The following is a 23501-nucleotide window of genomic DNA, read 5'->3' as shown; positions in this document are numbered from 1 at the left end:
AAGTCATAAGGTCACTTTAATATCGCCAAAAAACAAAGTACAAACAAAAATCAAATTAAATCCGTCTGCTGAATTCCTTAAAACGTTAAAAAGCATAATTTATTAAAATGTTTTTCGAAAAAACTAATATATAACAAATTATTCAATATAATTACATATACATATTTATTTAAATTCTTTGTAATATCAACGAGATATGTACATAGATATAAACGGTTTTATTTCTAGGAACATTTGAACTCGTCGAAACGAATGTTACGTAGGAATATACTACGTAGAAATATAATACGTTGACACTTTACATCAACCATAACCACATATGCATACCCGAAGACATACCATATATATATATATATACATATCCTTCGTACGAATAAAAGTTCAGCGAATTCAAACTCTGTCGAGTGCAATTAACCACATCCGATCGGACAGGGTAAATCTCACCTGACACTCTTACCCACTCGTTCCCGTCGATTATTCTCTCGACGATTCCAATTATATACATACTGTGTGTCATCCTACAAAACGAAAATCTCTTCAACGATCTCTACGATCTCACGAAGTATAGAGAGGAGAGAAAACACAGAGAGACAAAATTCCAAACGTGTGAGATCAATTTTTTCCAGATAATTTGACAAACTTTCGTTCCGATATCTCTGTCTCCTTCCCCAAAATCATTTTCCTCTCTCCTCTCTCTATCTCTCTCTCTCTTTCTCTCCTATTTTCTAGCTTGTAGCTAAAGTAAATATTAATTTATAGAAATACTGCAAAAAAATATCAGTGATTTTTAAAATTCTTTATAAAATCTTTTACATTAACTCTTACATGAAATTCATATTTTTTCATTGATAAATATTAGAGAGATGTATAAATATAGTCAATTTTATCTACATTTTTAAAACCTTTGTGCAGGCATGGGGCTCTCTCTCTATCAATAAATTAATTAATTAAATTAAATAAATATATTAATATAATAACGTATACAAATAAATATTAAATCATCTATATTCGGTTAAAAGTTACTAATTAATATTTATACTAATGCGAGTTATTGCTCATCGAAAAAATTTCTAAAAAAAATCAGGATTTTGATAATACTTTCGCACACAACTATAGATGCTTTTTATGAAATAAATAATGACTAGTTAATGAAGAAAAAAAGTAATTTCATATTTTTCTAATCAAAAAAGAATGGAAATGCAGTTAGCGACTTTCGATTAAATATAAATGATATATAATAAATATTTTACGCATTGTCAAATATAAGAAATAATATATATATAATATATTATTCAACAAAAAATATATATACATTAAACTATTATCTAATAAAGAAACAGCTGATTTTAACTTAGCGTTGTTTTAAGCTAAAAACCAAAAGAAAAAAATCTACGATGTCGAAACTTTAAAGAAAGAAATAAAGAAAGAAAAAAAGAAAACAGAAAAAAGCAAACAATAAATGTATCACGAATGCAATCGGTGCAGTTTTGTAACATTGGAAGGAAGTCATTCCCAGAGCATAGTCCTCATCTTCATCCACATCGTCCACGTCCTCGTCCTCGTCTTACCCTCGCTAAGGGTAAATCCCTCCGGGCCATTACGCCTCTACAGAGTTCCGTTGTATCTCGTTGGTGCAGGCGAACGATCGTCTAATCTAGTCTACTCTTTCCCCTCGACCCCAGCCACCTCCTTTTCCACCAATCCCCCTTTCCCAGTCCTCCTTTACTTTTACCTCTACCTTCTTCTTCCCTTACCCTTTTACTTTCACTCACTCACTCACTCACTCTTCTTCTTCTTCTTCTTCTTCTTCTTTCGGATTTTCCACTCAATTAGTTATTTTCCTCGACGAGGCGCGACTAAAACGTGGATTAACACGTGGACGAAAGAAGGAGTTAGATATAGCAATGATGCATTCTGTTCTTTCTCTACTTTTGCGAAAAAGAGATAGAAGGTAAGAATCTTCAAAAGGATCTCGAGCGTGACTAGGACAAGAAAAAGGAAGCGTTAAAATAAGAAAGGAAAGAAAAAAAAAACAAAGAAACGAAAAAATAAAAAGAAAGAAACAACCAAGAAATACGGTCTACTATTTCTTTTCTACTCGACCTGCTAATATTTCACAAACGGAAGACTCGCTCTCTTTCTGCCCCTTTTTTATTCTTTTTTTCTCTCACGTTGCTTCTTGACAACGTGCGTTCACTCTACGTGAGCTAGTAACTCGAAAGAAGGGAGACTCAGAGATAGAAAGGAAGAGAAAGAAAGAAAGAATGAGAAAAAGAAAGAAATAGAAAGAGAGAGAAAGAGAGAGAGAAAGTACAGGGAATTGCATTCTTTTGTCTCGTACCTACCCTTCACGAAAAATAAAAAGAAATATAAGGAAAAAGGAAAATGTAAGTCTCTTCGAGAAAGCTCCTTTTATTCCAAGAGATTACCTAATATACTTGGCCAATATGATAAGGACGTATTTTAAGGCTCGTCTAGTATTACTTTTCTTTCATTCTATCCTCCCCCTTCCTCTCTCTCTCTCTCACTCTCTCTCTTTCTATCCTTCCTTTCTCTCTTCTGCACCGTCACGTAACAGCCCCAGAAGCGATATAGCCAAAGGTTCCATCGGTACCTCTCGATATCGTCCGAGTTCAATTGATCGTAACCCACTTTATATATGGAGGCGGTAAAAATATCGCGTTTACCTTTTTCTCCGTTTCCCCACGACCCTCTTCTTCTTTCTCTTTCTTTTCTTTCTTTCTTCCATTCTTTCATTCTCTCTTTTGCTTTTACTTTCCATCCTCGTTTCGTCCAGTTCGATCCTCTCTCGATCACATTACTCTATTCTCCCTCTTTTTACCACCACCACCATCACCATCACCACCACCACCACTACCACCCCCTTAAACCTATACCCTAAACCACCCACCCACCGCAACGATTGCGTCCTAGTAGCAAAACGTTCCTTCTTTCTCGTTTCAATGATCGGTGGCGTACGTTTAGAAGGAAGGAAACCCTGGACCGGAATATTTTTCCACAAGAGAAATCCAATAAATGCACTTCGATTGCTATCGTACATACGAGTTCGCTAATTGCAACGAAGAGTTCCCTTAACACGTTTGTAGCGTTATAGTTGTAGAAATTTCGAATCGGCACGAAATGCGCGCGGAATATGTAGATATAATCAAATGAGGATGAGTAGCTGCGAAAGATAAGAGTGATCAGAGCGTGAGCAGAATAGGAAGTAGGGAAAAGGAGAGAGTGAGTGAGTACGGTTTTGTAGCGCATAACGTGACCATGTACCTAATTATAACGAATAATACAATTATTGAAATAAACTTATTCTGCCTGCATAACAAGATATTCGCTTGTCTCGTTATCGTCTTACCATTTAATACACAAACGTCGGAAATATTTCGACACGTTGAACGCCCCGTCATCCATATTTGGATAAATTCGGCTATTTTCGGCTAAGTTCGGGTAAGTTTGTAGTATTATATTACCAATAATAAAAACTTATTTTATTATTATATTACCGAATATATATATTTATATTATATTACCGAAATAAAAAAAACTTATTTTGTTCGTTGTGTGCAAGGTATTATATGCAGGCGGTAAAATATGAAATTAAGCGTACGCGTGCATGTAACTTATGGATGAAATGAGATTTTTAAACTTCCGACCTCATTGCGTTGCATATCCAATTATGAAATCAATCATGGATTTTCTTCTTCGGGAAAGGAAATAAAAAAGGAAAAAAAACAGAAAGAGAGAGAAAGAGAGGGAGAGGGAAAGAGAGATAGAAAATAACAATAAAAATGTATATACAGGTAACACCCAAAGAATACAATTAATTGGTTCCGTGTTCTTTGAAACTGTGTTATTCGAGACTACAAAAAACGAGATTCGAGTTTCCAGTGTAAAAATAAAAAAAAACGTTACGTTTAAAATTTCTTTTTTGTTAAATATAAAACTAAAAATTTTTATTTTTTGAATTCATATTGGTAAACATTTCTAAGAAATCTTGTATTGCATAATTCAAATAATTTTTTAATTAGTTCTGAAAAAATATTTTATCTTAAATTTTTATTATCAAATAAATAATGTGTATGTAATATGTATTTATTTCAATTAAAATGAAATGGAATTGAAAATTCATAGACTTGATTTTTCAAATTTCGTGATAAAATTAATAATTCCTTTATAATTCTGAACAATTTTGCCTTTTATGTATTTTATTATTTTTCAAAAGAATTACTCAAAAATCATGTAGTTTGAAACCGTGTAATTCGGGGGAAGGTATCCGTGTTCTCCGAAACTCGTGTTCTTCAAGTATCGTGTTCTTCGAGGTTACCTGTACTTGATTTTATAGGAATTTTACGAAAATTCGACGAATTTCTCATTCATGGTTTTTCATCCATCCATTTCAGTGTTTCTCAACTTTTTAACCGTGCAGTCTAATACATTTATTTATAATGATCAAAAATCTTATAACCTTTTGTACTTTACAATTAAGACGACAACTATAATAATTTATAATAGCACTTAAGACCGCATTCGTGGGTATACAAACTGTGTAGTATCACAGTAACCCGCAAAAGACAACAAATTAAAAAAGGAAATTTGTTAATTGATTTTTTTCCGTTTACTTTAAATTCATGCTAAATAGCATACTTTTTTATTAACGTGCATAAATATTTTTCATATTTGATCTAATTAAATTAATGATTTAATAATATATATTTCAAAGAAAAATTTTTTTAAATAAATATTATTAAATTTTAAGAACCCTGTTGTTTCATTTTTCATAGGGTTCCTGCACTTTCAAATGTTTATCTGAAATACCAAAATAATGTTATGGAGTTCATGGTAAATTGTATTAAAACATTGGCTAAAGTGCAAAAGGTTAATATAACATTTTCAAGTAAATATCTAGTAAACTGGAGTATATTATTACTCCATATTACTTATTATCATTTATATTCCTTACACTGTATATATAATACTACTTGAAAAGTACAATCGTTAACTGCGATATTCTCGCGAACTCGTTGGAACATTAAACGAGAACATTCTTGAAATCTCATACAAATTAATTACTTTTCTTGCTTTAGGATGAGGTAGAATAAATTATTATGTGGTTTATTCAAAAATTAAATTCAGCCCAGCATTAGGCAATGATTTAAAGATTGAGAAACGCTGATCTATTTGACCATCCACTTATCCATCTATTCATCCTATTCTGTTTTATTCTATCATATCCTTCAGGATTTATCCCTTTTTTCTTTTTTTCCAAATTCCATTGGTTTATCCTTAACGATACAGAACCGAAATCGCGACCACAACGTGGCCGAGAATCCTGATATTGAAATACCTACCTACGGTGGAATTCCGATTATCGGAAACAAACGGGAGACAATTTCTTTGGAATAAGTGAATTTGCGAATAATCGATCGAAATAGCTGGCCACCTTTTCCTAGATAGAAAACGGAAAGAAGTCTTTACATGTTCCAATCCGTAAAAGAATCACATTTAATGGGATACTATCGTGCTATCCTGTTAAAAGAATTAAATCGAAATAAAGCCAATTCTGAGATAATCAGACTATTAGCTTATCAAACGTTTCTCTTAACGTCTACTTTTTTTGTTTCACATTTCGACGGATCTATACTAATTTTTTTCCCCTTTTTTTATTAAACCTGCTCTTCTTCATCCTCCTCATTCTCCTCCTCCTTCTTTCAAGCGAATGAGAAAATTATGTCGATTGCATTGTTGGCATTAAAATCAATTATAAATGTAAAATATATGATATCCTGCATCCTTCTCTGTCTCTCTCTCTCTCTCTCTTTATTTCTTTTTTAACTGTCTATCCGTCTCTCTTTTTCTCTCAAAGCTCATAAAATAAAATCGATTAGATTTTTCCCCTTCCTCCTTTCCTTCCCTCCTTCCCTCGCATTCCCTCATCGTTCTTTTTCATTGGAAACGATCGACATCTTTAAAGGAAACAGCTCGATTCTTTTTCCTCGATTCGTTCTACTCGTACCAAGTCCCCGTTCCTTTTCAAGCGGTTCCGCGCCCGAAGAAAAGCAACCTAGACTCGCAATCTTTTTCCAAACCGCACGATTGCGCTCGGAGGAATCCAATAAACGCAGCCCATTGTTAACGTACGCCTCGACTAATTGCGAAAGCTACGTATCCAAAGGAAACGAAAAGAAAGAAAAGAAAATAAAAGAAGAAAAAGAAAAAGAAAGAGAAAAAGAAAAAGAAAATGAAAGACTAAAACAGATGGATGGATGGATGGATGGATGGATGGATGGATGGATTTATGAGTGGGTGGGTCGATAAAAAATAAATAAAACAAACAACAAAAAAAGAAGAAGAAACAATCAAAGAAGAAAGAAAGAGAATGCGCATGAGTATGGACACAGATGGTTATTGGTCTTTCAAATGAATTGAATTTTTTCCTACGAGTTTTCGAAAAACGATGAACCAAGAAGGATACAGGACGTTTCTTGAAGAAGGAAACAGATAGAAGAGATACACATAGAAGAGACCGAAAGAATGGAAGATGGAAGAAAGATAGAGAAAGAAAAAAAAAGATAGTAGAAAAGAAGGATGCATATTCCGCGATAGATGGAGAATCTCTTTTGTATTCGATGCTCCTTAAAGAGGCTTTTGTAGCATGGGCCAACGTCGGACGCGAGTAATGTCTAAGGATATTTATGTTCGATTTTCTGAATAGACGCTTCTACCAGAGATGTAAGTACTGCTTGGAACGGTACTTTTAGAATAATACTCTACTGTAAACCCTCTCTCTCTCTCTCTCACACACTTTCTCGCATTTTGATATTTATTCTCGTAGTTGCATCGCACGCTTAGTAATATTCGGACACTATCAAATTTTTCTTGTTCTTTTTCTTTTTCTTTCTCTCTCTCTCGCTCTCTCTTTTTCTTTAATTCTGTTCTAACATTACCGATAACCGATACCTCTAACGAACTGACCGCGACGTACATTCAACGCTTTACGATGCGTTTTACCTTTTGTAAAAATTTAATATCGTTGGTATTCCCGTGGAAACCATTGTACCCGATCTGGACAAATTTCAAGACCGTTCGCGTTCCTGTAGTAATACGTCGAACAAATTTTCTTATTGTTAGATTAAAAAGTGTTGTTGATACGACGACATGCGTTCGTGATTTTGTTCATCTCGATTATTGAATAAATAAATAAACGTAGAAAACCACGTCTATGTGACTTATAAAAATCTATTTAGAAAGTATCGTTCGAAAAAAATATATTTCTTAACGCGAACTCTTATTACGGCTTCACCTTTCTAAACTTTTCATGGCGTATTTTTTTTTTAAGCACTTACGAGGACGGCAGTGTTGTATCGTCGTTTATTTATAAAAAAAAAAAAGAAAAAAAAATCGTCGAAAGATCGATCATTTTTCAGTAATTACTTTCTGTTATATACTTATAAACATGTCACTCTTTCCTACCTCTCATAAATTTCGTCCAAACAATGGATCGATAAAAATTGTCAACGAATGTCGATCAATATTCGTCGAAAGCTGGTACATGAAATTCCTATTACTATAAAAACAAAAACACGCTAAGAAAAGCATTCATTTCAATTACTACTAATATTGCTACTATTGCCGAGGTTATCACAGTAACTGAAGCACAATAATTGCTCGATTAAACAAAATGAAATATTTCAACCACGAATCAGTTGGTTTAACAAAAACAATTTTTCAATTTCTATAACATCATATGTTTATGTTAGTTCAAGCGTATTGCAAACAGTTAATCAATATGATCGATTAAAGATAAATATGACGAATATTGATTCAGTGAACGATCAGAAAAGAGAATAAAACGATTGTTTTCAAAGGAATCTATTGGATTCGCGTATATACACAAACGTAAATATACATTATATAAGTATATGTATATACATGTACATATAAATTAATGCGTGAGATTAATTAATTTGTAACGCTCTTATATTAACGTATAATAGCTAACGCCTTGCGGCTAACGACTATTAACCAGTAATTAGATTCACCATAAAATCCATACGATGTCTGAGTGCTCATTTACAAAGTAAAATCGTATACACTGTAACGTATTATCTCGATTACCTCTGTTTATTCAGAATTTCGATTAGATATACATGCACATATTTTATCGTAAAGCATCCTAGGCCAAAAGTAATCATCGGCTCATTGAATCACAAAGAATCTCGTTATTTCGATCTCCCAAAGATTACATTTTCGTGTTTTTCCGTGAATGGGAATGGATCAAATAATAATTAAATAAATAAATAAACAAATAAATAAATGAAACGGACGGTATGCGAAGGCGTAACGAGGGAGAAAGAAAATAAAAATAAAAGAGGCAAGAGAAAATAAGAGATAAAAAAAGAAAGGAAGAGAGAAAAAGAGAAAATTTGTATAATTTTTCTCTTCCGTGTGCTTAACGTTTAATGACGTGTGTGATGCAATTTAAGCTGGCAACGGCGAATACCAAGTGGAAAAGCGGAGCAGCATTGCTGGACGGAACGAACGATTGTGCGTCCTGGAAGCGACTACGCGAACGAAGAGAAGAGAACGATAGAGAAATGAAGAGAAATGAAGAGAAACACAGAGAGAGAGAGAGAGGAAAGGGAAAGGATGGGAGAGGACTTTTTGTTCTCAATGGAAAAAAATTTGTAACGACGTTTTCCAAGCGAGTGAATCAGCGCGAGAAATGTGTACATATACCGATATAAAACACCTACACTTTTATGTACACATACGTGTAAAAAGTATACAAACTGTAAATGTAACAAAAAAAACTCGTGACTTTCTCTTCTCAACTCCACCTTTCCTTTTCCACTTACTCTCTCTTTCTCTCTCTCTCTCTCTCTCTCTCTCTTTTTTTCTATCCTTTTCTCTGTCTTTTCTTTTCTTTCTCTTAAGAAGCGAATTCTCGCTCGATGCGACCGATGCGATCAAGTAGAAAACTCACTTACAATTCCGACACGGTCTACGACGCTGCAACATTTGTATCTCCTTTCTCGTGCACAGTCACGTACCGAATAAAAACAAAAGAAATAACTATACACATAAGATAATCGCAATGATATCAACGACAAGAGAACTTTTTCCAATATTTAAATGCTAAGAAATATCTCACGATATATAAAAAGTCGCTTTAATCGATTAATTAATTGAACATTTTGTCTGACAGGTATTCGTAGTGGATCAAAATATACTGTAGTAAAAAGTAATTCAATATTTTAACCAGAAATTTATGTCTTTTAATAAGAAAGAAAAACAAATATTGTAACTTTACTTAACTAAATATAATTTACTTCTTTTTTCATTTATTTTCCTCTTGGTAAAGCAACTTTTGAAACATCTTGTATGTCTATTATATATAATATATTATATACAAATATACATCCATGTAATAGTACATATATGACCAAAAATGTAACTGAGATTCATATTTTAAAATGAAAAAAAAAATCTTTTGTATTATCTTTCTTGTATACTTTTCTCGATAAATCAATTTTTGAAATATCCAATATCTATTATGTATATTCATATAAATATAAATGTATGTATTAATATATATATGTATGCATATGTGTGTGTAATAAGTATATGGGTATATTCAGATCCATAGAAGCAGACAATAGATAGTAGTAAGCGATACAAAAGAGATAAGAATTTCATCTTATGCCTTCCATTCCGGAAAAATACGTCTCTCGTGCCTCGGTAAAAAGAGAACGATATATCGACTGCATACTTCGCATTCTTCGACTTCTCAAGCGAGACTAAAAAGACGAAAGAGATGCGCTTTCGGTTAACAAGCAAAATTGTTCCTTGCGTGGCTCGAAAATCACAGCTAATGTTTCGAATGAGTAAGTATTAGATATATCAAAATTATATATGCACATATATAATATCGTGAAAAACTGAAATTAATAATATTTACATTAATATTTCGAACATATACCAAGCAACCATGTGAATCTTAACCCTTAGCGCTCAGCACGTTTTTGTACCACTGCCTACCAGCAACTCCGGCACATTTTCGCAGCGGAACGAGTATGAAGAAGGAGTCTTATTTTAAGTGAGAAGAATTACACGTGCTTGTGAATATTTTTGATTTTATTTATTTTATACATATGCACCTTCTTCTTGTAAATGAAAAATAAATTAAAAAAAATTTTTTTTTTCCTAGTCATGCTAAAAACATTGGGCTCCGCAGCGGAGCCAACGGAGCGCTAAGGATTAATATTTTCCAATTGCGGTCTTTCACGGTAACATATATATATATACCATAAACTCCATTACCCTTTATGAATTATTCAAATCAATTAATTATATTATTTGTCATATTTAATTGTTCACATTTATTTGATTTATTTTATATTATTCAAATAAATGTATACAGTAGAATCTCTGGTATTCGAATTATTGAATTGGGGTCAAAAGTTTCTTCGTATTATAAAGGATTAAAGAAATGAAAATAGAAATGATCATTGAAAGAATCAAATGACAGAAATAACATTTTCAAATGTTAACGAACAGTATAAGTAACACGAATGCATAGATAAAAAAAAAAAAGAAATAGCTAAAAAATTGTTACTTGTCCCAAGTTGTACAATGCAAAAACGAAACGCAAGACATCCTGTATCCGGAGTACAGTAACGGGCTTAACAACTAACGGACACGTCCAAAGAGAGAGCGAGAAAGAGAAAGAGGGAGAGTGAAAAAGAAAATGGGTGAGATAGAAAGATAGAGAGATAGAGAGAGAGAGAGAAAGAAAGAGGAAGGGGGAAAACTCGTTTGACCATTTGCCAAGCGTTGATCAACCAAAAAGTTGTCTTTGGAATCGCACATAAATAGGCAAGAGAGGATTGCTTCAACGATCCGTGCTATTCTCTCTAAAAAAAACTGACAACAAACTTTTTCAAATGAAATCTATCGAATATAAAAAAAACGTATGTGTAGTGTGTATGCGTGTGTGTGTGTGTGTGTGTGTACACACATTTATGTTATTTTTTATTCTTGTCTCTTGGTATTTTTTTTTCAATATTCGACATTGTAATATATTATATTTACCCAAAAATTATTAATATATTAAACCAACTATGACAACACTAAACGTACCACGACATATTGTAATTTTCAATGAAAATTCTACAATCAATATTATTGCTTTCCTTCATTTAACTTTGCAATAATAGCAACGATAAATATGGTATTATTATTATATCGAAATGATATTATTTATTACTTAATCAAGTACCAAATTGACTATTACCGACATTCAATTGTACAAAATCTATATTTAATTAAAGATCGAACATTTGAACGGTTACAGTATAAATAAGTATACATAAACTGTCGGTAGGTTAATGTTAAAAAAAATTGCGTGCCAGTAAGATAATCCAACGCTATTTTATAATCTTTAGTTTCCTAGTGTCAAATTTGTTTTTAAAATTTTAAACAATAAATATTAATTAGATATAATATTGACATCCATTGAAAAAGTAAAACTTTGTTATATTACTTTAAAGACTTTTTGAACAATGTTATAAGTAAATGAATATTGACGAGGCTCTTGACCATTTCTTCGATGACTTTTCAGATATTATTGTATTAAGAGTATTTAACACATTGGAAGCTCCCTTATAACTCTCGTATTTGTACCACTCTATGGCTCATAGACGAGAGAATATACGGATTAACGATTCCATTAACGGCCTGCCGTTGCTCGGCGTCGCGTCATAAACGTTTATCTCGACCGTTTCTTTATGCTAGTGCGGCGTATGCATCAGGAACTTACGAGCGTTTAATTTATATCCGTGCATTGTACTATCCGATTCGATTGGAGTAACTGCGTGACGCACTGGCGCCATTTCTACTTGTTGTATAGGATATAGGTTGGGAACATGAGAGAAGAGAAAATAGGGGAGGAAGGGGAGGATATGAGAAGAGAGGAGATGAGAATAGGAGTGAGAGAGAGAGAGAGAGAGGGCAAAGGTCGAACTCGCACGAGTCGATTTCGCATTTGCGTTTCCGCTTCGATATTCGACAGGGGGATGACTTGCGCGATAGGGAATTAACGTGCAAACTATAATACTACCTACGCATAACTCGTTTTATTATCGAACATGCGACAATAGAAGGGTGTTTCTCGATTTCAATCTAAAGTTCGATTAAAAGCCGGTGCTGGACGATCGTTATAATAACACCGTCGCGTTCGTTCACCGTGTTCAGCTAATTTCGCTTTGCCCTGACAATGCGATAATACGCTGTACAGTAATTCGTCGCAGAACTTCCCATCGTTCGTTCATTCGTTCGTTCACTAGTACGCACGTACGTATATTTCGATCGATTAAAAGTATTTCTATGTTTTCCTACTTCGAGTATGAAGCGACTTATAATCCGATTGAGTACTTTCTCATTACGCGATGTATTATGTATACCTATGTATAATAGGAAATATTTTTCACGAGAAAACTCGTTAATCGTGATATTTGTGTGTCAACTTTAAATTAGTAAATACAGTATAACTGCGTATAACGCGAATTTCTACACTACAAATTTCTATAACGCTTTAAAGATATTGCGACTACTGTTTTCATATTTATAACACGATTTCTCGTACAGCGTTCCATAGAATAAAATGCGAGAACAACCCAGACGTAAAAAATTTAATTTCCTTTCATTCAGCAATACATTATTGTCTTCATCTCTACCGATTTTTTCTCTTATACAGTTGTTTTCTTTTTTTTTTATTTTTATTTTTCAAAACAATATCATTGAAAATAATTTGTAGGAAAGAGGAGGTTTCTTAATATTTTTTTTCTAATATTGTTCTTCGTGAAATAATTGTAAATTAGCTCGAGAAAAAATTAGAAAAATAAAATTCGTATTATAGGAGAATTTTGTTCATAGAACGTAATTTCCTATAACGCGAAATCATACAACGGATAACATATTAACCGCGTTATATGAGAGTCTAATATATTTTCTCACTTCGACTTATTGTATCGTGGAGATTTAGATACTTTATAAAGTTCTAATGCAAATATCAAAAACAATAACAATAACGATCACGATGACTACTATGTCGACGAAATATAATATTAAATATATATATATATATATTTACGTATATATATAGATATATGTATTATAAATATAAATTTCATGTGTTCCTGCATCCTTCGAAAGAAAATTTATATCACCGATACCAACGGTGATATCGAACGAGAAATCGATATCGACGGTTCCACCACCGTCAGTTCGCTATATGCGTTGCATATTTTTCGCGCTCGAGAAAATACAGGAATTCGGATGACAGAGAGTAATATTTAAAGGTGAGAACGCGTCCAACTTGTCGTGGAAAATTTTCTGAAAAATTCTCTAGAACCTGCTTACCGCACGCTTCTGGTGTAATAGACGACGAAATACAAATGAAATTTACCTACAAGGGAAACGCACGAAAAGAAAAAAGGAAAACGAAAATAACGCTTCTTGTAATAGAAAAAATATTTATATGTAACAATAATTAGCATTTAAATAATAATAATTTAAATAATTAATTATTAAAATTATATATTTAAAAAAAGCAATTTACACGATGTTACATAATAAAAAAGTAATATATATAGATGTATTGATACCTTATATAACCATGTAAAGTAAAACACGCACACATATACACACACCATAAATAAACGTCTAAATAAAATACCCGCCATAACGTACACTCTATAAATTAAAAAGAAAAATAGAGAATTTGAACTCTACGAACATATGAAGAATTCTCAGGTGACTTGACTTACACGCCGGACCCTAGTGAAATACCGAAAGTAAAGTCGTGTGAGTTACGGTTCGTTGATTCTATCATCAAGCACGAGTTCCACGATGAAAAGTTGCGACTAAATCGATATTCGATCGGTCGAACGATCGATTTTTGTTTGACCAGCTCTAAGTTAAATTTTTTTTTCTTCTTCTCTTTCTCTTTTCTCTTTCCTTTTACTTTCTGTATGAAAAATTGCATTTCCAAAAGAGAGCATAGATCAAAACATTTCAAGTATTCGCTAACACTACCATATAATTTGTCGTCAATGTGTGTGAATCACACATTTGTGTGAATATATTTCAAAAGATAAAAGACTATTCATTTCTTTTCCTCCAATCTTTGTAATCATCTTTTTTTATTTTTTTTATCACTTAACTATTAGCCTCAAGAAGCCATAATTATGCCGACAATTATGATAATAGATTAACAATGAATCTAATAATTAATTTTATGATTTATTTTATAATATAAATAATTCTTCAAAATTAACAAATTAAAACAATTTATTTTATAACATACATTTTATAACGCGAATAGATGTCATATAAAATATATAAAATTAATCGAAACCGTAATACCGAGGGCAAAAATATCTTTGCTTTTTATTTACAATCAGTTATCTAAAATATAAATTTAACATGCAGCACACTGTCGGGTAATGTATATCAAATATTTGCAAATCAAAAATGACGTTTAAATCAAAATGGATAAATGTAAAAAATAAACACACAAAAAAAACTTGTTAATCTGGCGTGACACGGGTGGTAGGGACTTCAAAAATAAAAATGAGTTAAATTGTCGATTGCTAGGAAAATAAATCAAGTAGCGTCGATTACTTTTGCCGAACGGGTCTATCCATTTCTGTAGGGATAATAGACGTTTTCCTTCGTAACACTCGACGTAGCTCTTTCTCTTCAATGACGACGAGGACGACGACGACGACGACGACGACGAGGACGAGGACGAGGACGAGGACGAGGACGATGAAAACGACGGCTTTTCATCGAGCAGGAGAGCCATCATTGCGAGCTCGTTAAAATTTCAATGAGCTCGACTACTCCTACTATTACTCATTATTATTATTATTATTATTATTATTATTATTATTATTATTATTATTTTTATTAATATTTTATTACTAGGTAGTAAGCATTCTTCTCGTGTAAATTAATTCGCAAGTTTCTCATAAATCATCATCAATAAATCGTTTGCTACCGCTAGTATACAAACACAAATACCTATATATAATACATACATGCACATACACGCAAGTACGTGCAATCTTTTTATAGGTTTATCATGATATTTTTGTGTAAAAATCAAACGACCTTCACCACTCGGGTAAATAATAAAAAATCATTTGATTGAATATCTACAAATACAGACTTATGCGTGTGTGTGTGTGCGCGTGTAACACAGAAAAACAATGCAATTACATAAAGTTGTTTGAAAATTTAAAAACCACTTGTGCGAGTACTTACATTGAGATATCTGAAATTAAACAAGAAAAGAAAGTAAGTAAAAGAGAGGGATGAAGGATAACGGAAAGAGTGAAAAAAAAGGGTTGCTTGGCTGGCAGAAAGGCGATATTTTTTACAACGAGCGAAGAGACGCGTAATTAAAGGATTAGACAAGAACAAAGGATAAAAGTTCGAGCGTGGAGAACGCAGATAAATTGTTAAGTACGCGAGTGGCCACTGACTGCTACTGCTGCTGCTCTGCTCTTCCTTCGGCACGAGAGCTTTCCTCGAGGAGTCCGTTTCTCTTCTTGTTCGGTTTCACCGCTCGAGTATACAAAAGAATTTCAGTAGTTAAAAAAATAAAATAAAATAAAAAAAAATTGGAAGAAGAAGAAGAAGAAGAAGAAGAAGAAGAAGAAAGAAAAAAATAAGAGGAAGAAAGAAAATTCGTTCTAACGATGAAAATGGTATACGCTTCTCTCTCTCTCTCTCTCTCTCTCTCTCTCTTATTATTTCTTTTTTTTTTCTTTTTCTCATTATTGGCTTCTTCCGAAATTATACCCCCGAGACGGAAAAGGAGGGAATAAAAAACAAGGGAAAGAAATAAATTTTGGTTGAAAATAATAAGTTTGCGTTGCAAATCTAATTGCCGTAAGGTTTCTGAAAAAAATGCTCTGAAAGAGATACGAGGAAAAATAGAAATTCTATATGAACGAAATTTATGTGTTTCATCGTCGTAGAACCGCGCGAAAGTTTAAATATATTTATACAGAGTGCGTCGAAAGTTCCTTGGTAGTTTTAGAATTTAAAATAAAAATAAAAAGAAATATAAAACAAAAAGAAAAAAAAAAATAATAAATAAATTAGCTTGAAAAATTCTCGGCGGAAAAAAGAAAAAGAAAAGGTAATTCGTTTTTAAAAGTAGTCACGCAGAAAGTTTTGCGCTCTCCGATTCCTGTTTTAAAAAATTCAACGCCATAAATTCATCTATTATTTGGAATCAAAGGGGAAAAAATAGATTATCTTCTATCGCAAAAATTAAATCAATTTACTTGTACGTAGAGTCGAATAGAAAAGGAACGAACGATATCGTTCTATGTAGATACCAAATTCAATCCTACTCTAAATTACTCCTAATTACGTTATCACGAATTGTAAATAGAATCTCGTTCTCTCTAGGAAAAAAAAAAAATCTAAATAAAATGTGTAAAATGTGACACACTAAAAGTCTGGTGCCAAAGGGTTCGAGTACCTTGCCAAATGACCAACGAAATTGCTTTTGAATAATCCAAATTTTTTTTTGTTTGTTTTATTTTCTTTCTCCTATTCTTTTTTATTGTTATTTTTTTTTTTCTTTTGCCTTTCTTTCTTTTTTATGTAGACATCATAGCAGTAGAAATAGCATACTTTGCCAATGCTAATACTAATGCTAACGAAAATTTTGAACGAGTCATTGTTCTCTTGAAATCCTCATCGTTCTCGTTGCTGCTACTTTTGTTCTTGTAGTTGTTGTTTGTTGTTCATTGTTGTTGTTAGTAACAATAATATATTGAAAATTATTTCCGACGAGTCGGTAGGAAACTTGAAAATGGCTCTGCAAGTGAATCAGGAACGTCTTAAGAAAGGCGCAGCTTTACGACATACAATGAAGTCCGATATTATTAGAAAATAACATCTTCGTAGTGACATAATCTGGAAACTCTCTCTTTCTCTGTTTCTCGTTGCACGTCTCAAACTAGTTCGTTCCCTAATGGTTTCATCTTCTCACTTACATCACTTACGTTCAAACCATTTCTCTCTCTCTCTCGTTCTCTTTCTCACTCAAATCAACAACCCTTTCGAGCTCTCTCTCTCTCTCTCTCTCTATTTCTATTTCTATTTATATTTCTATTTATAACCTGACTTCCTATATAGAGAACAAACAAATACTAAATGAAAATACAAGGACTAAGTTATGCAAACGGATTCATCTATCCAAAGTTATGGAAATTAAAGGTCGAATATAATATCAGCTTGACAGTTATATAACATAGGACCGTTGGATAATTAAAGATCACGTCGTTGAAGTTTCTACCTGGGGCATATTTTTCTGTAATATATAAAAAACTGCGAGAGAGGAAAAAGCTCGCAGTTCCGAGTGAACAAATTCTACCGCACGTATATACTCTTGTACTACTCTTCACAGGCATTATTTTTATTATTTTTATTATTTCTATTATTATTATTATAATTAAAATAATAATAATTATTATTATTATTATAAATTTTCCGTAATGTTGTTTTATTCGTTACCAGAAGAACATTAGCACGGTTTCCTCGATACCGTTCATGAAATATGTATCAGAACCTATAATTTCTGTATATAAATTAACCATCTTCGCCCACTTTCCATAAGGGGGAGAGAAAGAGATATATATATATATGCATTAGCTATAGTTACTTTGACGGCACGTCTTTTCTCGCTCACGTGAAGCTTCTCCCTCGGGATATTCCAACATCAAAAACTTTTCCCACGAATCCGATGTACCTGCGAATAATGCATCTTGACGCATATTTCAGGATGTCAGGGAAGGATAAAGAGAGAAAGAGAAAAAGTATCCAGTTCGCGTAATCAAATTCGAAAAGTTCTCTTTCCGGTAAACGGACCAGGAAATCGATGTGATCAAACGTACGCTCTTAAAACCAAACTGCCGCGAGTCGTTTTCCTTCGAACATATAACTTTTTATTAGTTAGACTTTTTCCTTGTTGAAGGAGCAACATTGAAAAGAAACTTTATTTTTTCTCTCTAAATGTTTGCGTAAATTCGATTTGAACAATAATTCGACTTTTATAATACGAGTAGAATCGACAAACTCGTTCTTTCGATCGTTTGTACCAAACTATCGGTAATAATAATTATCTGCGAAATCGTTTGAAGCAAGTTAGAATGATAGACGTAAGGAGATAATTACGAGGAGAACCCATTGATTTCCGTATATCCGGAAGAGACAGGACGAATGGAAACTCGTCGACTTTCTGAAAACGAGAAAACTAGGTAAGCAAGATTTTCTTCGCGGTTATCTGACTGAAATACTGCGAACAACTTCTCACACCAAGTAGTCTAATTTTAATTTAATCTTAATTATCGAAACGGTCTGATCCACGAGGCAAACTCCGCAAGGTTTAACCATTTTCTCGATCTACTTTTCCCTCCGTGCCGTTAGCTTCCCTTTTGACTTTCCTCTTACCTTTCCTCACGGGATTTTCCTTCTTCACCACCACCATCCTGCCGTCTAACCACGGCTATCGCCATCGCCACCAACAGAAGCTAGGAGGCTTTTGCTTTTACGCTTCAAGGAACCGTAATTACTTCCGTTTCACCTTCAATATTAAATAAAACATACTCCACGACATTTAATCGTCCGTTTGATATTACACCAAACACCTTGAAAAATATCTCTTCTTACCTATATTATCACTGATTAGATCTCTCATTATATTAATTACACCTACTTAAAGAAAAAAATAGCATTTTTATTATTTTATATTTTCATTATTTTTAACTCTATTATTTTAAATCTTCTTCATCATATTATCACTGATTATATCCCTCATTACGTTAATTATATCTACTTAAAAGGAGAGAACAAATTTTTATTATTTTTAACAAGATCTGATTACATTAAATATAGAATTGCATTTTCTAATTAAGATCGTGAAATAAATAATCGTAAAGAATGAAATTGGCACTCCTGGTTTTTGCTCATATTTTATTGTTTTTATTATATGAATTTATAAGCTGGGATCTAAAGCAGTAGAAATAGCTCGAAATATACGTCATGTTTCTGTTCAAGGGACAATTAGTCAACGTACAGCTCAACATTGGTTTCAAAAATTTATTTATTATATCGAAAGCTTCAAAAACGAGGATTTTTAATTATTAACAATAATAATTAAATACCCATTATTGAAGTGAACGCACGTAAAACAGCTCGTTTCAATCGAAAGGTTATACAAGAATTCAATATTAAAATCATTAGATATTTATTCGATATATTTTAAACCACATAAATTCCATATTCAAAAACCGTAATTATTTTTGAAAATGTAATAGTCTTATAAATAATTTCTCTAGAAAAACAAATATAAACAACCATTTTTTATTAACGATTATATTCCTCGTTACAAAAATTATAAAAAGAAAAAGAATACAAATACTTGATTAGCTAGATAATTATTTTCATAAAAGATATACAGGATGTCCCAATAGGAGCCCTCCCGGAGTCCACGATGCCCGAACTTGAAATATACCATCCAAAAAAAATGAAGATATAATTATTCAGCTTATTAAAGGAACTTTTAGGACATTCTGTATATCAAAAAATGACTGATAAGTCGATCCTAGAATAATAAATAAAAAGAAAAAGGAGAGAAAGAAAAAGTGATAGAGGAAAATCGAAGAATAACAGGAACTTGCAAATTAGATTCACGAAGGTCATCCCTCAGAAAATCCTGACTGCAACTGGGATCAAAAAACTCGCGGATTTGCCTCTTCGTCCAGCTCTGAATTCAGCGACCTCATCGAAGCCAAATCACCTCGTATCTTCCTATATTCTCTCGACCACTCGTTTTCTATGTCTTTGTGTACATGGTATATATGAGAACGCATACGTGTATAGTGTTTGTGTATATATATATATATATAGTGTGTGTGTGTGTTTGCACGAGAGTGAGCTCTGCTATCCTACCCGCTGGTTGATGGATTTATCGTTCACGTACACGCGCAAACGTGCGGCAACCGATTCAATTTAGCTTAATTTAAGATCCGCCAGGCGCGTTTTCCACAGACTAAAGAACTGCCGCGATTAATTCCCGTTCTCGTGATTCTCCGTTACGCTGCCACCTAAGTAGATATCTCTTCCCCCTTTTGTTTTTTTTCAAACGATTTTATAACAATGCTAACGAAATCTTTCATCATTCATTTTCTATTATCTAACAATAAGTTATTTTATAAATACGCGGATACTAATTAAATTAATAAATACAACTTTGTCTATCGTAAATCACATTTCAAACATTTTCTATTCCATCTTGCTTCTCTCTCTCTCTTCGTGTCTCTCCAGTTCGTTCTCATTCTCTTTTTATCCGTTAAAACTATTTTTCCCCAGTTTATGCAACTACCCGTTTACTCGTTAAACGCTTATCACCGATACGGAATTTTAATACCGAAAGTTCCCATTAAAATTTTCATTCGCTAAAGTTGTCCTCGTCTTGACACAATAACGTCGTCTCTTTCTCTCTCCTATTTGTGTCGTAGCGTATTCCTATTAACGATCTACCAAGAGAAAGAGAGGGGAAGAGAGAGAGAAAGAGAGAGAGTGGGAGACCGATTTATCTCAGCAACGCGGGGATTTAAACGTCGACGGAACAAAAACTCCATCGGTTGCCGTCAAAGGTGGCATAATTTCGTCTCTTGCACGTATACCAAAAGGTGGAGAAATAGGAGGCATTTGACCTGTTTACACTGTGCACCTGTACTTTATATTATACATACGAGCGCACGCGCGCACACACACGTTCATCCAATACGACATAGTAGTCGCTCGTAGAAGCGGAGATTTGTTTGACGAGGGTCGAACTTCCAAGCACGTAGCTTACCTTTAATAACGACTCTGCGGAATGTTTGTCTTGTTTTCGATTAATTAAATTCCATAGAATAGTATAATATCTTCGTTGAAATTGACTAACGGCAAAAAACTAAATTAATAAGTATTTTTTTCTTTTTGTTAATTTAAATGATTAATCCGTTGTAAAGTTTACTTCGAATATAATTATCACCGGAACGAAAGAATAGAGATATGGTCGGTCGTCCGGTCAAAGGTCATCTAATACAGCTCGTTGCTGATAAGATTTTGGAAGATCCACACCGTTCGTGAGATCTAACAGATATAGAGATTGCTACGTGAGCTCGGCAACGTGAAACTAATTTGTCCGCCACGGTAAACGACTACTACGACTAACTAAGGCTACGACACTAACTACGAATACTACTACTACTACTACTACCACCATGTACACAAGGACTTACTACGATGACTACGACGTTAGGACAAACCGCTCTCTCGGGTCAAGAGCGAATGTACCTTTAACTCGCTTTAACTCCCAGGTCACTGTAACTTTGACGAAAGGAAGAAAAAGGTTTACTTCTCTTAACTTCGTGGAAACGTGAAACTTCTGGGAACCCTACCTACGCAGGTACGAACCTACATAAGTACGAAACGAGCTCGTAAGCTTTTACACTCGATTCTTATTTTCTCGATTACCTGTATCAACTTTCATATACCTTTCTTTTTGACTTATACTCTCGATTCAGAAAGTTCAACTTCTTCGCGATTGCTGTATTTTCAAAAAGGAAGAAGAAAAAAAAAGATGAAAAAAGATTGGATATGCTAAACGAGAAAAGGACAATCGAACGAAATTAATATCTCGATCAAGAACGTCAAATTGGTACTACGATCGAAACAACGGTTGCGTCGTCGCAGAGAGTCCAACGCGATCAATTGAAAATCGAACAAGTTTCTTTCAATGAAAGTTGTACAATCAAAAAAGTTCAATATCGACTTGATTGGATCGCCAACTGTAGGTACGTATTACCAACTTGCTACACGCTTCGTATCGGTTCAAAACGTTCATTCCACGGACACGTTTTATTCGAGTTCGGTGGGATTCGAGAGGGGCTGGAGTGGGAGATGGTCCCGGAAGTAGGGCAGCGCAGATGGCGAAGAGCAGAGGGGGAAAAACATTTTTTCATCGTATCAACTTTTTCATCTCGCAAACAAAGCGACGTCCGCTCGCCGCAAAGTGAAAACCGACTGAAAACAAATGTATGTATATATACTCGTTGAAAACTCTAGATGGGCGGGCGTGTGTTTTTTATTCGATTGTTTACGACCCAGTCGGACCATTTCGGATGGTAATCGGGATTCGTTTCGGATTTTCTAACTACATACACGCCTCTTATATTTTCGAACTAGTTAGAATTGATTAGGTATCAACATTTATCATACAACCGTCCAACAATCTCACCAACCAATCGCACACCAAACACCAATGCTGTGTTATGAAAGATAAGAATATTATATATATTATAAAGATAATCTTCCCTAAAATATAGGACCCTCTTTTTTTTCATTCTTCAGAAAGCATTAATTAACACTCGTGTGAACAGTGAATGCATTATTCGAGAATATTCGAATGTATTATTCACTCATATATATATATATTCATGTACCTATGCGAATATAATCCCATAATACCAACTGAAACGCACGTAGCATCCGGCTTATTTCTCTACCGGTTTGCGAAGATATTAAAAAATATTATGCAAACTAACCGGTAAAAAATTATATTCGCTTCGTTCGTAGGTACTTCCAGTAACTAGGTATCCCTACTAACGTTATATGAACACAGATATAAATATATTCATACCAACTCATAAACAAAAATATACGTATATATATATATACAGATATATTGAAATTTTGCAGCAGTAAAATATATCTTCATTTCTTGCTATATAATCGTCGAGGATGAGAAAAAGATAAAAACTGCTAGACAAGAAAAACATAGAAGAGAAAGAAAAAAAGAAACGGAAAATCGTATGAAAGAGAAACGCAATAACGTAAAACGTTCTCGTTAGGGTACTTACCAATCTCCTCATTGGTTATCATCGCACGACAGGAGACGAGGAATGGGGTAAGAAGAAGAAAGGAGAAAACGACGGAGACGGCCATCTCATCTCGTGGCATCTCGACGTCGTCGGTCTAACGCGTCGTCTCGTCGTCGTCTTCGTTGTCGTCTTCGTCGTCGTAGTTGGACACAATTTTTTCGCTCTTTTCGAATTTTCTTCCTTTCTTTCTTGCTTTTCCTTTTTCTTTAATCTTTTTTTTCTACTCCTAAAGTACAACCAGAAAGAAAGAATAAAAGAAAAAGGGATAACTCTTCGCGTTCCTTTTAACCCTTTCCTCTCCTCTTCCTCTTCCTCTCACTTTACCTTCACTTTTGCAAAACCACCCTCCAATTTCTTTCTCCCTCCCCTCAACTAGCCCTCCCTTTCCCAACACCACTACCAACACCACTAACCACCACTACTTTTCGTCAGCCAACTCTTCAACAGTCTTCTATCTCTCTTTCTCTTTCT

The 23501-nt window shown here is 33.6% G+C and overlaps 1 protein-coding gene across 5 annotated transcripts in view; it reads right to left on the bottom strand.

The window, feature by feature from the left end:
• Window positions 1-23211, bottom strand: part of LOC122516527 (nephrin-like) — a 243052-nt gene extending 219841 nt beyond the window's left edge. For all 5 annotated transcript variants that reach the window (XM_043634395.1, XM_043634397.1, XM_043634396.1 and 2 more), the window contains exon 1: window positions 23010-23211. In XM_043634395.1, the coding sequence (XP_043490330.1) occupies window positions 23010-23109 (100 nt within the window). In that variant the 5' untranslated portion in view covers window positions 23110-23211. The remainder of the gene's footprint in view (window positions 1-23009) is intronic.
• Window positions 23212-23501: the final 290 nt, after the last annotated feature.

The sequence above is a fragment of the Polistes fuscatus genome, unplaced genomic scaffold (genome assembly GCF_010416935.1).
Source record: "Polistes fuscatus isolate 324 unplaced genomic scaffold, CU_Pfus_HIC Scaffold2, whole genome shotgun sequence".
Taxonomy (NCBI): domain Eukaryota; kingdom Metazoa; phylum Arthropoda; class Insecta; order Hymenoptera; family Vespidae; genus Polistes; species Polistes fuscatus.
Note: the sequence above shows the minus strand (reverse complement) of the source record. Positions and strands in the feature narration are given on the sequence as shown.